The 17,226-nt window shown below is 43.6% G+C and overlaps 1 protein-coding gene across 4 annotated transcripts in view; it reads right to left on the bottom strand.

The window, feature by feature from the left end:
* Window positions 1-17,226, bottom strand: part of zfhx4 (zinc finger homeobox 4) — a 93,941-nt gene that overhangs the window by 5,606 nt on the left and 71,109 nt on the right. For all 4 annotated transcript variants that reach the window (XM_040044249.1, XM_040044247.1, XM_040044246.1 and 1 more), the window contains exons 7-11: window positions 13,205-13,303; window positions 6,581-6,714; window positions 5,291-5,491; window positions 4,870-4,990; window positions 1-4,710 (exon numbers count right to left, since the gene is read on the bottom strand). The exon at window positions 1-4,710 is cut by the window's left edge and continues 705 nt beyond it. In XM_040044249.1, coding sequence (XP_039900183.1) covers window positions 1-4,710; window positions 4,870-4,990; window positions 5,291-5,491; window positions 6,581-6,714; window positions 13,205-13,303 — 5,265 coding nt within the window. The remainder of the gene's footprint in view (window positions 4,711-4,869; window positions 4,991-5,290; window positions 5,492-6,580; window positions 6,715-13,204; window positions 13,304-17,226) is intronic.

Genomic DNA, 17,226 nt, shown 5'->3' with positions numbered 1-17,226 from the left:
TCCTGTCATTGTTTTCATCAAATTCATCATCTCTGGAGCTAAAATAAGAGTCACAGTCTTTTCCAGAGAAGCTGAGGGCAGGGCTCACCATGCTGAATTGGAACCTTTCATTGCCACTATCAGAATTTGGCATCAGGCCACTTTTGTTGTCACTTAGCTTGTCTCCTCCATTGGCAGTAAGGCTTTCAACCTCATTGTTATTATACTCATCTCCGGTTGTAGCATCGCTAATGGCTGTGTTAATTGATGATGTCTCATCAAAGTCCATCTTACTGAGATCATAAGATGAAACTTCTGCTGAATTAATATTAGGCCCTTCAGTTTCATCACAGTTTTCAGCTTTTAAGGATGAAGGGCTTAAGAAGTTTTTTACTTGCGCCTCGGATGGTTTGACTGGGGTTGAGGATGCAGTGGGTAGCTCATACTCATTTGGCTCAGTCTTGGTAGGCAGCTGTGGGTAGTCAAAGAAATTATACTTATTGGGGCTTTCACCTCTTTCATTGTCTTGATTCATCATTGGGCTTGGTGGCAAGCTAAAACCTGCCTGCTTAGCGTCATGCCAGTGTCTAGATCGTATGTGGCTATCTAGAGCAGATTTTGCTTTAAACAATGCTCTGCAAAAGGGGCATTTCTTGTGAGACTGGGAGGGCCCTATAGCCCTAAACTGCCCCTTTCTCTCTCGAGCGCGGGTGTTTTGGAACCAAACTTGCACAACTCTCTTTTTCAAGCCAACTTCCCGTGCAATATGGTCCAACATCTTCCTTGTTGGGTTAGAGTCAAGTAGGTATTTGTCATAAAGAATCTCCAATTGTTCTGGTGTGATGGTGGTTCTTAAACGCTTATCTCTGTGTTGCTCTTCACTACTGTTACCGCCATCTTTGTCATTGGCACTTTCTTCTTTGTCATCAAGTTTCCTCTTCATCGCCCCAGAGCCTGCAGCAGAAGCTAAGCCAGAGCTACTCTGAGATGGGATTTGGGAGAGACCTCCAGATAACAGCTGGCTAGCCATAAGGGGGTTGTTGGGGTCAAATATCATATAGGGCATATCAATGGGTCTTTCAAGGAATTGTGAGTGAAGAAATTGGTTCTGAGCAGCCAAGAAATGCATGTGTTGGTGCTCCTGCCACAACTCTAGAGTGGGGAATGCTATCTTACACTGATCACACTGGTACTGAAGCATCTGATGGGAAAGGCTATTTGTAAGTGAAGACAGTGCCAGGGAAAGTGGACTTGAGGGAACTGCAGCTGCCTGAGGCTGGGAATGGGGTCTTGACATTTGTGCCTGGGGGGCTTTTTGTGGAGGTGGCTGCGGTGTGCAAGCCTTAGATGGTCTTGGTTCTGGTAGTGACTTTATCACTGGTGAAGGGGCAGTCTCGTTTTGTTTAACTTCGGTTTCAAGGGTCAAATCTGGCTTGGGGGAAATTTTGCCCATGGTAGTACGAGGAGAGGACATCACAGGGGAGCTTGAGCCAGAACTACTGGGAGTTCCTGTTTGGGAATGCTTAGGTATGTCTAAAGGTCCCTGGGTGATCTTAAATGGACCTTGCTCAGGAGAATCTGAATACTCATCGCATTGGTTGTCGTCATTAACTTCCTCATCTTCATCCTTATAACACTGCTTTTTCTGGTGAGTGATAAGATCAAAGATGCGTGGGAACACAATGTTGCACTTCTTACATTGGTACTGCATGTTGCTGGTTCTGATGTATCGTTCATTAGTCAGCTCTTTTTTCTCACTGTCTTTAGAGTCTGCCTGGTTCTCATAGCTCTTTCGAGCTTTCTGGCGAGCATTCTGGAACCACACCACAATGACTCGTGATGGCAGGTTGAGCACAGTGGAGAGCTGCTCAATCTCATCATCTTTTGGATAGGCATTAGTGTCAAAGAAATCTTGAAGTACCCTTAACTGGTAATCAGTGAATCTGGTTCTGGAGGACCTCTTGTTCATCATTGAGTCTGCTCTGTGGTATTCCTGTGCACTTAGTTGGGGCTCCAATCGAATGTCTTCCAGTGTTGTAATGGGAGGAATACTGAAGTTGTAGGGAGAGTCTTTACTTCGCTGCCTTTCTTTGAAAAGGGTGTTACGGAACCAGTGCTTTATAACTTTTTGGGGCAGGCCAGACTTCTCTGACATCTCCTGAATTTGCTCTTCATTAGGAGAATTGTTAATATCAAAGTTTGCGCGAAGAATCTTGAGTTGGTCATCGGTGATGCGGGTGCGCGGTCTCTTAAATTGAGAGTGGCGGAGGAAGTTTGGATCAAGACCCAGCTGTTGTTGGCAGAGTTGTGTAAGGTCCGTGGACAGCGAATCCATAGTGGGCAGCTGGAGGGCCAGCTGAGGGGGTAGCCCTGGGTGCTGGACAGACTGCATCATTAGAGGCGGGAAAAGGGGCAGATCCAAGGGAACAGGTAGCTGCACTTGGGGTGGTGCAGGGGGGGCAGTAGGTGGTGGAGGTGGGGGCGGTGGCTGGGGCGTTTGTGTCTGGTGAGAGGGTTGGTGTGAACTCTGATGGGAAACAGGAACCGGTGAAGGTACTGGAGTTTGAGGCTTGGCCACAGACATGGCAGCAGGCTGAGGAGCTGTCACTGGGGTTGGAGCAGGAGGAGGTGGCGGAGGAGGAGGAGGAGGAGGTGGTGGCGGCGGTGGTGTCTCTGGTGAAGAAGGGTTTATTGGATAAAGTTTGTCATAAGCCTCTCTGTACTGCTGGGCAAACTTTTCAAGTTCCACATATGGGAAAAAGTGACTATGCACATGTTCTTGGTGGCTCTTGAGAATAAGCATGTTAGAGAAGAGCTTTCCACACATCCCACACTCAAGCTTATCAGTATTCATTTCTACTTGTTCAAGTCCATCTTTGCTTTTCCTTTGGTTTTTTTGTCTGTTTTCATTGTACTGGATCACCAACTCGAATCCAAAATTCTCTAATAGCGCTTTTGCTGCATTACCTCTTGCTCCTGACACAATACGTGGAGGGGGAATCAGAGGCTCTGAAAACTTTGACTTTTTGGGTTCTTTGTTGTCCTTTCCTACATCATTCAATGCATCACCTCCATTTTCCATCTTCGCCCTGTTTTCCTGTTTTTCCAGGTGGTCCTCTGCATCTCTAGACATTTGTATTTCTGAAACTGAGACTATGCTAGCTTCCATTTTTGCTTTCTGGTTCTGCAGTTGCTGGTTTTTCTGCTGCAGAATTTGTGACTGTGATTGAGAAGCCTGCTGCTGCTGTTGCTGTTGAACCTGTTGCTGGACTTGAGCCTGCTGTAACTGGTGCTGCTGTTGCATCTGCTGCTTCAGGTCTTCTAGAAATGATCCAGTAAGACCAGGCATTCCAAAAGCTGCAGCTGAGTGCAGCGCAAGTTCTGGGCTAAGGTTGAATTCTGCCCCAGGTATGTAAAATGGGAAGAGGAACTGCGGCTGTTGAAACTGCAGTAATGCTTCTGGGGTCATTGGAAAATGGGGGAGAAAAGCTGGATTGAGGAACTGAGGCTGGAAGAAAGCAGCCTGTTGCTGGAGTTCATGTTGAAGCTGCAGTTGCAGTTGGGCTGAGGACTGTGCTGATTGTTGGCTGCTTGCCTGTGCTGAAACATGGTCAGTAGTTGCTGCTTGTTTTGAGTTGTTACTGCTGTTAGGTTCTTTGGGTTCAACAGTGTTTTCTTTGTTAGAAGAAGGTGTACCACTTCTTGCAGCATCTAAATTGCTTGCATTCCCTTGTGTGCTTGGGCCTGGACTTTTCGAAGATACTGGACCGCTAGTTCCAGAGATACTGCTGCTGCTGCTGCTGCTCATGTCATTTTTGGCTGTTCTTGCTTTGGTCTGATGTAGAACTGACCTCATGTGAATTTCAAGTGTTGAACTTTGGCTATATGCAACATTGCAAATATTGCATTTAAATGGTTTGTTGTCAATGCTGTTGCTTGGCTCTTGTGGAACTGGGCTTGATGCCTCTTGAAGGACCTTTTTCAATTTATGTAGGTGGGAAACTGAGTTATAGTGTACTAGTAGGATGTTCTTCTGGGTGAAGGACTCCTTACATACTGTGCACTTGTAAGGTCGAGAAGGGTCCAGAAATTTTTCCATTGTAAAATTGGGCCCCTTTCTAAATGGTAGGGTCCGTTTTGGTTCTGCTCCCATGTCATCTAGCAGGGAGCTACTGTCACTTCCTGTGGGACTGGGCTTTTCTTCCTGGTCCATTTCATCATCTTTGTCCAAGTCATGTTCAAAGGCCTGAGCTTCCTCCAAGGCCCTGGCCTCACTCTCTGTGATATCTCCATTCAGTGGCAGATTGCCTATGAGTTGCTGCACCTCAGCCTCACTAAGTTCAGGGTGCCCATTTTCTAAATGCTTCCTGAGGGCCAGGAATGTCCTGAAGCTGCGCTGGCAAAGGCTGCACATAGTGGCTGCTCTGATGGCATGGTACTGAGAATGTATCTGAAGCTTCTGCATTGTTTTGAAGGCCAAACTGCAGTGGTTGCAACGATATTTGTAGACATGACGATCTGATACAGAGAGCTGTTGTTGCTGTTGCTGAAGTCTTTGGAGCTCACTGAGATGCTCCTGCAGATTATCAGGGGATTTGCTATCATGTCTTAATCCACTGGCTCTCTTCCAATCTGGGGCCTCTGAGGCCTCCTTTGGGGGCTTGAGTTCCTCACGCTGCAGGTCTAAATCATTCTTGTCTTGATTGGCCAGCTCATCCTTTGAAATGTTTCCTACACATAGAAAATACAATGTAAGGTTCTCGTCAGTCAGTATTTTTTGACAAATACATAGAAAATTACACACTCAAGTTCTTCAGTGGACCTTTACCATCATCTGGGCAACAAATTAATGACAGAAAGAAAACAGTGTATGCTACATATTCTGCTCACCATGAGACTTTCCTGACCCATCTATGAGAGAGGTAGAGGAATCCATTAACGACATACTTCTCTCTTGTTCAGTCTGGGGGTGCATTATATTATTTGGTGTTGCTGTTTCAGGTCCAACAACCTGCAAAGACCAAAGATTGTTATTATACCAATTTATAATCTGATATAGAAAGTGCAGAGGAAGCGTGCCAAATTGTTTCTTGTATTGAAATCAAAGCTTATTTTAGGGAAAGAATTTGCTTCTCTCGGTGGACAGTAACAACATTCAAGATTATGGGAGCATCTCAAGAGAGAACATTTAGCAACAACAACAAGTAACATCACAATTTCTTTTTGATTTGAATGTGCAGTTTGCTCTCACACACACAGTCTAACAGACACACTCAAACAAATTGTATTTCTAGTCATTACTTCTACATACAGTCAGAATGAGCTTTTCCACACAATCGGGTGCCACGCTGTGAAGGTGAGTGAGATGTAGCTGCAGGTGGATTTTGTTGCTAAGGACATCCTGGCACAGTGGGCAGCGGATCACTGGCTGCATGGAATGCTGGGACATAACATGTAGCTGCATACGGTTGGCATCTTTACTGCTGTAGTTGCAGTACGGACACTGCTGAACCTAAAAAACAAGACAGCACAATAACTAGGTGGGGAAATAATGAAATGATTTTAAAGAAAAGGAAAATATTTTCCTTTAATTCAAGAGCAGAAGTTACTTATTACGCTCAATGTACTTTAGTGGGTATCATTCTTGCACTGCACGGCCATTAAATTAGCCAGCCACCCGCCTCACTGGTCACACCTTACTTTTTAAAATTCCACTAAATCTGTCAAAACAAGAATTTTTGGTAATCCTCACTATCTGCCACCCGGCCCCCAGTTACCATGCCCAACTTGACCTAGAAAACATAAATCAACCATCTTTCATGTAATTTGTTTAAATCTTTTAAGTCGTGCCATTTTATTAGTAGAAAACAAGATTGGCCAGAATTTCTAATCAGGAGATTGCAGATGACAAAGGTGTGTACTCTCCTAAGCTATGCCTTGCCCTCATTACAGCGAGTACTCTGAGCATAGCTGCCTCCCTACCACCTGTCTTAATAGAATCCATTTCTGAAATGACTAAGTCTTCCTTCCTACCAGAACCAGACGAGCTAATACTTCATAATCTAATTTAAAAACACATATAATTTAAAGAGATGCAAAAAGGGGAAAAGAAGCAGGCAAGGAGTCCTAAGGCTAGTGCAGGTATTCCACTTAAGGACACAAAGGCCGGCCTATTGTGCTTGATGCTGAAAAGCTATGTCAGAGGGGGAATAGTAGGATGCATTTAACCCTTTGAATGAAAGCCGGCGCCAGGAATTGCTAAATGCTTGGCTTAACATTTCTGCTTCTTATAGTTAAGTATCTTCCATTAGCTCATCCCACAGTGACAGTGAAGGTTAGATTTCATTAGTGCTTATGAAGACAAACCTGCCTCAGTGGCTATTAGCTTTCTGTAGATCCAATGACAAAGTCCAACTAGTATATGGAATTTAAATAGCCATTTTGAATAGGTACATAGATAAGCACCATAACCTAGATGGATTTTCTTTAGCAAGGTGAACACAGTATACAGATCCGCAAACACTAAATGAGGAACAGATAAGAACAACACAGGTGACATTTTCTAACGCAACTGGGAGTTTCCTTTTAAAACTACACAAACCTGGTCATTAGCTGAGGTCTTCCCTTCAGCAGACTTTGGCCTTTTAGGTGGGCTTTCCATTTGTCGATCTGGCAGGAGAGAATGTTTAACCATAGCATTCGGTCCGGTAACCTCTTTAGACACGGCATTCAGTCCTAGCAGGTGGTGGCGAGACAAAGAGAAGAGGGGACAGAGAATGCAAAAGGTTAAAAGTGAATGGATTTCATCAACTAAATATTCAGTATTTATATTCCCAGTTTAAATGTCTGCATTTGTATATTTTAATATTCCAAATATTTATGATACATATATTTTTTTAAACAGAAATACAACAATATTAATGGCAAACTTGTTTTTTTCCAAGGTTTTTGGAATACAGGAGAAGAATATTAAGTAGAGCATCTAATATATCCTGCATATTAAATGAGAAATGGATGTATTAATCTGTAACATGTGAAATATACATGATAAAAATTGATAAAATTCTCACATCCCTCGCAATGGAATTGGATCATTTGTGAACATAACATAAATGTGTGGTTTGTCATGTTTGCTATCTTTTGTAACAATGAGCTGCCCCACTTTCACCTCTCCCATTCAGAATATGCACGATTTGAATGGGCCAATAAAATCTAATTGTGATATTTTGTGGCTGTATGGGATCATAAAACAATCATTAAATAATTACCGCTTTACAAATAACTGAATAACATCAACACATGTATTATAGGTGATGGCTTTAAAAAAAAAAAGAGTCTGACACCAGGACAACATTAGCATGGATACAAGCATGAAGAGTATTATTCACATTCACATATGCTGACGTGCCACTGCCCCGAGGACATGTAAAATAGGAAAAACTCGGGCAGGCTCATTATCACAGCACGACATACATTAAATGTTATGGTAATATTATACACTTCATTAGTTCATATACATTTCCCCAGCTGCCTCGACAACTCCTGTGTCTGTATAAGATGCTAAATTTTCAGGGCTTTGTCACGGCTGGTGGTACAGTACCAGCGCTACTTGTGTGTGTCTGTTTGTATGTGTGCGTGTAAGCGTGTGTGATGTTAACAGCAGGGCTCAGTGTGGAGAGATCAGCCTCTGGTTGTATTTAGTAAATGCTGCAGCCACTGATAAATCTTTCATTAGCCTCATCCTAAGATACAGGCCGTGCAGGCCCTGCTATACTCTGCCACTGCAATTTACCCACTCTGCACAACACAAAGACACAGCAACAGCAACGCTCCCTCCCTCCTTCCCTCCCTTTTCCTCGCTCTCTTCCCTAAGCTACCCCCCCACCCCTCCCCTCCTCCCGCTTCCCCTCCCTCGTCTGGTCACTCAAGGCAATATGTGAGCCTCACTCTTGCGAATCAACGCTTCACGCTAGATGCACAAATGGAAAAAAAGGGAAATCAAAGCACTGATACATGGAGAGGGGGCTAAAAAAAACATTTTGTATTTCATATTATTCTGTGGCTCGTGTTTGTATTGGGCGCATATCAATTCCTCCGGCCCGTTCATGCATTTTAATTCTGTTGCATTAAGTAGGCGTTCCACTTATTTTATTTGTAATCCCCTATATCTGGAGCCTGAAATATTGGCCTGTCAAGGAAAGTGACAAGAGAGAAGGAGGGAGGGAAGAAAGGAAGAAAGAGAGAAAGGGGAGAGTGAAGAAAAAAAAACACACACACACACACAAGGGCACAATGTGAATTTCCAAGAACATCCGAGAATTGCTCTGCAGCTCAGAAGAGCGAGGTAATCTCGTCTTCCACTGCTTGTGATGGCCCCTGCAGGGCTAGCGTGTGTGTGTCCGCGCGCGCGCGTGTCTATGTGCAAATATGCGTGTGTATTTTGTGCTTCATATCAGGCCTCTGACACTCCATTGGTCAGATCGGTGCAGGCTGGAAGCGCCCGTCATATCACCTGACCTTTCCCGAGTCCGTGCCCCGCCTCCTATATTTACTATAACCATTTCTAATTTCAACTTTCAATTTTTGCCTCCGTCTTCCAGTCAATTTGCAACTAAATTACATCCCTGAGAAAGGAGATGAGGCGATTGTTGGACGAGAGCCTGCAAACACATTTACAATGTGGAGGGTGTGCGTGTGTGTGTGTGTGTGTGTGTGTGGGGGGGGGGGGGGGGGGGGGGGGGGGGCACACATCACCATTGATTACTGTCATGTTGAATGTAAATGCTCGTCTGTGTGTGTGCAACATGAAGATCTGTCCTTCTGTTTTGAATGTCTTTGACCCGCTGCTTTAATCAACACTTATGCTTATGCTCCAACTCATATGAAGAAAAAACAGTTGGTTAACCCTGAATGAGAGAGGAGTTCTTTCTACGGTCACTTAGGAGCTTTCAATAGCAAGCTCTGCCAGTGAATAATAAACCTATTTTGAGGCATAGAATTGCATTCAAAATTGTAGAGTGTCTTCCAAGAATATAATTACCAGTAGGACAAATAAATACAATGGCAACCGCAATCCAAAAACTATCCATAAAACCACGAGAGGAAAATCTAAATATCCCTAAAACCTTGTTCTTAACAAGCCACATATTCTTGCAATGAATAGTGCTTGGATAACTTAAGTAAATCAAGAGAAATAACAGGAGAGCACATGACTGAGAACAAGAGAGAATCAGAAGACTCTTCTCTCATTTTCTTTTGTCTCTGAGTCTGCACCCCATACTTAATGACTGTCCTTTTTCCTTTTCCTCCCCCCTTGTACTTTCCCCTCCCTTCTCCGGCTCTCCTCCATCCCCTCTTCCACATGTGGGTTCCAGCAGCTGCAGCCTATTGAAATGGAGGGGTAGAATAAACCTGAAATTGCCCCTTCAACCCCCTAACCCCCTTCCACCAATGACAAATGTCTGCATGGAGCAGGACCTGAGTTGATTAGATAAATCAAAAGGTGATTTATGACACTCAACCCCTTTTGCATTGCAGGGGGAGAGAGCGGTACACACACCACCCATCTTTATTTGCAACTGTCAGGGATGTTTAGGTAGCCACATACGCACACATACACTTCTATAGACGCAAGTGGACGCTCCAGTGGAGAGAGGCACGGAGCAATGGGGTAAAAGGCAGAACAACGGGGAGAGGAGAGAACGAGAAAAAATGACAGTGAGGGACAGAGAAGCCCACGGCCTCGGGGTATTTTTGTCCCATATAGTTCCTCGAAAGGCAGGGGAACCAACAATGCCACTGTAGCTCTTGCTTTTTCTGGGGATCCATTTGGAATCCGCCCTTTTGCTTAAAAAAAGATTTTTTGTACAAAGCAGACTGACCAAGTGAGTTTTTCACACAAACTGTCCAAGTATGTCACTGAATCATCATCAGTGTCTTCAGGACTGACTATACGTAAACTCGGCTGCATCATCGGGATAAAGTTGACAGTGAAATAAACCTGTTGTAACCATTTCCCCTGTTTTTTCCTCGTCCTCTATCTTCTTTTAACATGCTGCATCAATTCCATTGATGATTCCACTCCTGTCATTTCATTTAATCGAAATACAAAAAAGCCCAGCAAACACAGAGCGGAGAGCGGGGCGGTGGTGTGGGAGTGTGGGCTGGGTGGCTTGGATTTAGTATTCAATTTAGCTGTCTTGAGCCCTGGCAGACTGGCTAAGGTTACGGAGCAGTAAATCTAGGAAGGAGAGCTGGCCAAAGCGGGCCAGGGAGGGCTGGCCAGCATGATTTACTGGCCTACTGCTCTGAGGTTACACATTAGGCTGACCCCCGGTCACCTGATAACATTACAGCAACACACTCTGAACCCCAAACTCCCACTGAAGCACTCAGCAGGGCCCAGATCTTGCCGGAGGGAAGTACACAGAGAAGGAGGCTGGAAAAAGATTGAAATGGTGAGAGGCAGAGACATAGTCAGATGGAGAGAGAGTCAAAGAAAGAAAGGCTATTAAACAGCAGCTGTCTTGTAGTTTGTGTGTTTTTAATGACTAGCCTTCCCTTCTCTTCCATCTCCAGCTTGTGTTCTAATGAGAGATAAATATGAGCGTGGCCTTGTCACATTTGACAAATTGTCGGAGACATTCAACAAGCTGTCATTACACAGAAAACACACATAGTGCATGCACAAAGGAAATGCTGCAGGCTTGTAATTAAACATGCTAATATCTTTAATATATTTTAATCTCATATAAGAGAGAGAGACAGAAAAGGAGCACAGCTATCCTCTCAAGTTGGGGGAAATTTGCAAGATGCATGCACATTAAAAAAACAGACACACACACACAAATATTCAGAATATAAACAAGCTAATATAGAATTATTTAACATGAGATCTTGTTTGCATGTGAATGCGTTTCGTTTCGCCCGTATCTTCACGATTCAAAATTGCACACGCAATAATACATAACATCTGACTGGAGGAACAATGAGTAATTTCTGTGCTAATTTGAAGCAGGTAGAGATCTGTAATTTCCTTAGGCTGCCTGACAGGCTCATTTCTATGCCGGGGCCTTTGTTTAGTTGATTATTTATAAGAAGTGGGCCCCTGAGCCATGGTGGCGACATGTGCCATCTACACAAACAGCATAAAGCTATCTGGAAGTAATCCACACTGAGGACATTTGCATGGAAAATGTAACGTGGATTATAATTAATCTGAAGTGACACGGGATTAAAACAAGACAATGTAAATGAAGAAAGGGAAACAGCTCTTTTCGCTGGTTCCTTGCCCCTCCCCCACCCTTTCACCTCTCTCTCTCTCTCTCTCGCTCCTTCCCTCTTCTCCCCTCTCTATCTATCTATCGGCCCCTCTTTGTTTAAAGACTCTTGGTCTTGGAGATGAAGTGCGCAAATACACTGCTCACTTGGTCACACTGTAATCCCTTCCCTGGAGATACCATATGGACACACACACACACACACACACACACACACACACACACACACACACACACACACACACACACACACACACATAGATCTCAAGATTTAGGCCTGATGAAGGAAATGTTAAATCTGCCTACTTATAAAAAAAATCAAAACAAACAGACAAAACAAAAACAAGGCCCCAGAATAACAGCCTGATAACACACCAGGATCTCCCGCCCCCCCACAACACCACCACCCCCACTTTACATTTTCTGGCAATTGACTTTCTCAAGTCTCCTTTAAAGCAAATGCATAATAAAACACCAAAAAAAGCGCCACTAGCAATATTATATCTGCCTTCCTAGACAAACTAAAACCTTACCCCCAAGGCGACTCCTAGAACAAATTATTCATAAAAATTAAAAAAAAAAAAGGGAATACATTTCTGCTTTATTAAATAAGCTTCACTACACTCAAGAATGCTCGCATACGTAGGCACGCTTAAGAACACCGTGGGTTTCTTTCTTTTTCCCTTTTTTTTTTGCATGTGTGCTCTGGTGTTAAATGGCGCTGGTGGTAATATGCAGCAGTAAATGCATGGATGGTGGTTCCCCCCGCTAGTCTGTCAGACAGGCCTGTCACAGAGATAGAGCTGAAAGATAGATGACTAGCTAAACTAATAGGCCCCAGCCTCACTCAGCTCTCCTTCTGGCTCATTGAGCCTCACATTATGGAGCTAGGTATGGCATGCTAGGAAGAGAAGGTGGGGAGGGAGCTTCAGATGGATAGAGGGTGTAGTTGGAAGTGTATGTGTGTGTGTGTGAGTCGGGGGGCAAGAGTGAAAGAGTAGAAGAGACATTAGTAGGGGCAGAAAGAATGAGAACCCCATGCAAAGACAGAGCGGGGAAAAAAGAGAGAGAGAGAAGCCCCATGTAATATTCATTCCCAGCCATGGATTTCCATCTCATACATAAGAAAACCATATGAATTCATATTTGGGTAAATCAAATCTAACAAAGCCAGGGCCATCCTGACCACAGCTTCACAGCAGAGGCATTATGTGCTCCATACCTCGCCCAAAATAACAGCGACGCCAAGTCGCCTTTTACAGATTGTTGCCCCTCCCTGCTTCACTATACTTACAAACGAATAAACTGTTTCTCCTTTCCCCCTCTTTCTATCTCGTGCTATTTTTTTTTCTACCCAAGGTAATGCCTGCGATAGGTTCACAGATTGGACAACAATTAAGGGATGGATTGAGCCAGGAAAAAAAAAAAATGGGAGAGAAAGAAAAATGAAGGGAGAGTGCAGGGAAAAAACTAATTTAAGGGTTGCAGGGATGCAGTGCAATATTAGAAAAACATATACACAGGCCCCCCATCTAATCCTGCGCTTATGAAAAATTAATATGTCATCGGAGAGGGCACAAGAACGAGAAAAGATTAATGCAAGGCGCTTATAAATTACAAGCACGCAAACTGATTTGATTAAAAAATAATCTGGGGCCTGGACATTGCCTGGTAATATCCACAACACTCAACTTATCCTTCTCTCTTTCTGTCCTTTTTTCCTTCCTCTTCTTGTTTCCCCCACTCCCCCGTCTCTCCTTTTTTCTCTTTCTGTCAGATGGAAACGATTAAAGCGGGTCACATGGAGGCTAGTCAGCAGCATTCACATGTTACACACACATTAGAACCTTATCTGAGGGAGAGCGACACATGAACAATAACTTAAGACGAGAGGCTTGTGGTTCGTATGTGTTTTGTGCGCACAGTTTGCACGCGCGCAGACTTACGGTCAGTTTTCCTGCTGTCAGCCGAGTCTCGGTCGCTGAGGTTGAGCCCGGGCCTGGAGGAGGAGCGAGGAGGTCTCTCACTGTCCTCAGAAGTTTCTTCTGAAAATGCACACACACACACACACACACACACACAAACAACAACTTCATTATCTGCAGAGCTCTCTAAAACACATTCGATGGCTGTAAGGGCAGCACTGGAAAAAGAAAATTTCATGGTGTTTGACTCTGAAAGCTGCAGATGTTCTAACATATATTGCAGTGTGATATTAGAGAAATATTCCAGCTTTTATATGTTTGCTTTATTCCCATAAACACCTTTTTCTAGAGTAAACGTATCCCACTGAACAGCATATCTCACCAGCAAATAATGTTATTGACTTAAACACATGCTTTGTTGAAAACAGCCGCGCTCTGCCACTTCTAGTGGGTGAAACATAATACATCCATGGCCTGAAAGCTGAAAGGTTGTGTGACAACAAAATATGGCCTCCGGGGAAACGGCTTCAGTCATTTCGGGTGCCTCTCTTCAACATGCACTTCTCAAAAAAATAAAGAATATTATTTACTGACATTGCATAATAATGACTTTTTGTCCATATATTTCATTTTAAATAAGCATTTTTACTTTTCTTCTATTCATTTAAAGTGTTATTTCAGGTTAGACAAATATTACAGCATGGTGGAAACACAAATTATGCTGTTGTAATGTAAAAACATAATTATGTGGAAACGCTATCATTCTGCTTTATTGCGACAACTGGAAAAAATACACAGCTCTACCAAATTGAGGCACACATTAACACTGACAGCCTACAACACACATCCTGCTGTAAAATCCGGGGGGAAAAAATGGGAAAAATGAAAAGCAAAATAACATGAGATTGTGTAGGTCATGCTCACCACTACCCCGTACAGAAATAGTGTGTCTGCGTATTTTTGCACGCCTTGCTAAAAAGTATGTGTGTGTGTATTTGCGTGCGCACGCCAAAACACAAACCAACACACACGTGCAGCTCTGCACTATTAGCAGATTAGCCTACCCATCTCTGAGAGTTCAGCCCCTTGTTTGATAATTCTGTGTATCTGCAGTGTTCTGCCAGTGGATTAAAGTGTGTGCATGTGTGCGAGTGTGTACGCATGTGTGTGTGTGTGTGTATGTGTATATATGTGTCGCCAGCACAAGCTAACACTAATCCTAGCCGAGCCCCAGCGCTCCCTTTCATCCAGCCATCATTTGTCTCCGGCTGGGCTGATGTCACTTTGTAATGAATTTTGAGCAGTCTGAGAGAGGCCAGATAACCAGGCATGCGCATGCACACATGGCACGAACACACACACACATATAAACACACACGCGCACACATATATATAAATATACACACAATATAGTGCCCTCCTCCATCTCAGGACTAGCACACACCAATGCAAAATCAAACAGAAACACTTGCAAACAGGCATCAAATCACACACACGCAGAGTATCACGTTCACGCAGACACACACAGAGGAAAAACCGTTACAAATTTCATGTCTTTTAAATGGGGGAAAGGGGGGTCTCGCTCTCAACACAAACCCCTCACTCTGCTGGAGAATGAAACCGGTGTGTGTCTGTGTGCATGGGTGAGTGTGTATAAAAGAGCTGAGCTCATCAATCCTGTACCGCCTTAATAACCATATTTTATAACACAGACACACAGCACACGCAGGCACACTCACACACATATTCACAGAAATCAGGCAAAGGGTGCATTGAGGTCAGCTTGCATTTGCATACAATCACTTTGGCCATTGTACGATGAGCAAAAGAGGTCTGCAACCCCACCACCACCACACACACACACCCCTTTGGAAACATGATATGATTAACCCTTTCAAATACCATGTGGTGTGAGTACACACACACATGCAAAAAAGCACATACAGACACACAGACTAAGCGCTGGCGCCATTGCTTTAAGCGGCAACACATTAAGTGGACATTATATACAGCATGAAATTTTCATGGCAGATGCAGGCATGTGATTGAGGAGGAAAATTGCAGTTGTGTTTGTGTGCGTGTGCCTGTATTCATGAACACTGTTATATTTTTGCATTTGCACACGTGGCTGCTGTACACGCTGTGTACACACAGTCTGTGTGTTTGTGTGTGTGTATGAAAGACTGGGACTGCACTCTGCTCCTGATGTTTTATTAATACATCGGTGACAACGGAGATGAAATATCTCCTGTCAGCCAAGAGAGGCCGGGCTGCAGAAATTGCAATTTTCACTGCTGGTGCTGCAGCGTCCATCTTTGTATTTTAATTCACCTCACCTTCATACGGAGGGGGGAGAGGACGCACACTGTGTATCCATGTGTGCGCGTGTGTGCTGGTGTAAATGCTGCACGTGTGTGGTGGGTACCAAAGTCCTTCATCACTGGTTTATCTTTTCTCTATGCTTGACTTTTGTTCAAAGCCAAGGAAAAGCAAACGGTACAAATCGAACAGCATGTTTCACATAAGCATGCGGTGGGAGGGGTGGAGGGGTAAGGGTCAAAACAGAAATACTGAGAAAAAAAACACGCGTTAGTAGATCTTATATACTGCAAGGTCAAGTTAGTGTGTCAAAATAATAGAAACGTTTATAAAGTAGAAGGAAAAAAGTGAGTTGTTACATATCATTTATTCAATTAATTTAAAAAGATGGTCATAAAAGTTTAATAGCAATTATTTTTATTTGATATTATCCCTATAATGCACTACGGGACCATATCATTTATCCCATAAATAAATTTGCCATCTGTGATGATAAATAAAAATGTGTGAATTACAGCTAGTTCGTTACCATTACATGACAACTCTGAATAATTTTTTGTGTTTTTTTTTACTTCTGAATATGATCTTCACAATGACTTATTGCACATTTTTGTATTCGCCCATTAAGCTGGTCAAACTGCAAATTAATCAAGTCATTCTTCTAACAGATGACAGCAAGCAGAGGAGGAAATAAGTCAAGTGAAAGTGGTCTGAACTGCAGTGTGTGATCTTAACAATATCAAACCAGGGTCTTAACAAACCTCTAGGGGGCAGTCTACCTGTAGCCAGACAAAACACAGGAGAAACATGAGACAATGAACAGAAAGACTGAAGGAGAGGAAGGAAGAGGGTGAAGAGTGGGTGAAGAAAGAGAAAAAAGAGAACAGGAGGGGGTGATCATCTGGGCCTCATCAGTGCTTTTTTCTCCTTTCCCCTTCTAGTCAGTTATATCTGTGGTGTGTGTGCGCGCGCATGCATGTGTGTGTTCGTGCGTGTGTGCATATGGGGAATGTGTTTCCACACTGAGGACATTCCCAGACGAGCTCTCTCAATACATCAGCACAGCGTCTGCCCTCTGACTGACCCTGACACTCACACACCACACGGGTGTGTACGTGAGCGCGTGAATGACTGTGCATGTTACATCGTGTTAGCGTGGATGTGTACCATTGATCACGCGAGTGAGACAGTGACTGCATATGTTTGCATGTGAAATGTCATGTGCAAGTATGTGTGTGTAAAGTGTGTGTGTTAAAGAGAGACAGAGCATTCTGCAGCGGGGGGACTCTTAACCATCAACTTAATCGCTACCAGAGGACACACAGAGCAAAAACTTTCGCAGTCACCTTCCACTGCCTCTGTGCGTGCACACGCGCGCGTGCACACACACACAAAGTGGGCCAGACTGTGGAGGGTGTGTGATTTTGGCAGCCTGGTGGGATTCTCTTTGATGTGGGTCAGTCGGAACATTAAAGCCGGCCGGTGAGCTCGAGCTAACCACAAACCCTGGCTTCGATTACGCTGCAACCAACACAAGCCTATATTTAACTGTTAAAAAGAAAGAATAATTAAGTGTCTTATGATCAGAGATTCAACCTATCAATTTGATTTGAGATTTTATCAGTTAGTAGCCAGTGTAACCAGTTAGATTCCTACCCATAAATGTCTGTTTTGTTTATCCAATAAATAGTATCTGAAATTTGGCATCCGTAGTAGAAATAAAA

Source organism: Simochromis diagramma, unplaced genomic scaffold (assembly GCF_900408965.1).
Source record: "Simochromis diagramma unplaced genomic scaffold, fSimDia1.1 OVJJ01000602.1, whole genome shotgun sequence".
In the NCBI taxonomy this organism is placed as follows: domain Eukaryota; kingdom Metazoa; phylum Chordata; class Actinopteri; order Cichliformes; family Cichlidae; genus Simochromis; species Simochromis diagramma.
The sequence above is the reverse complement of the archived record's forward strand: the minus strand, read 5'-3'. Positions and strand labels throughout refer to the sequence as shown.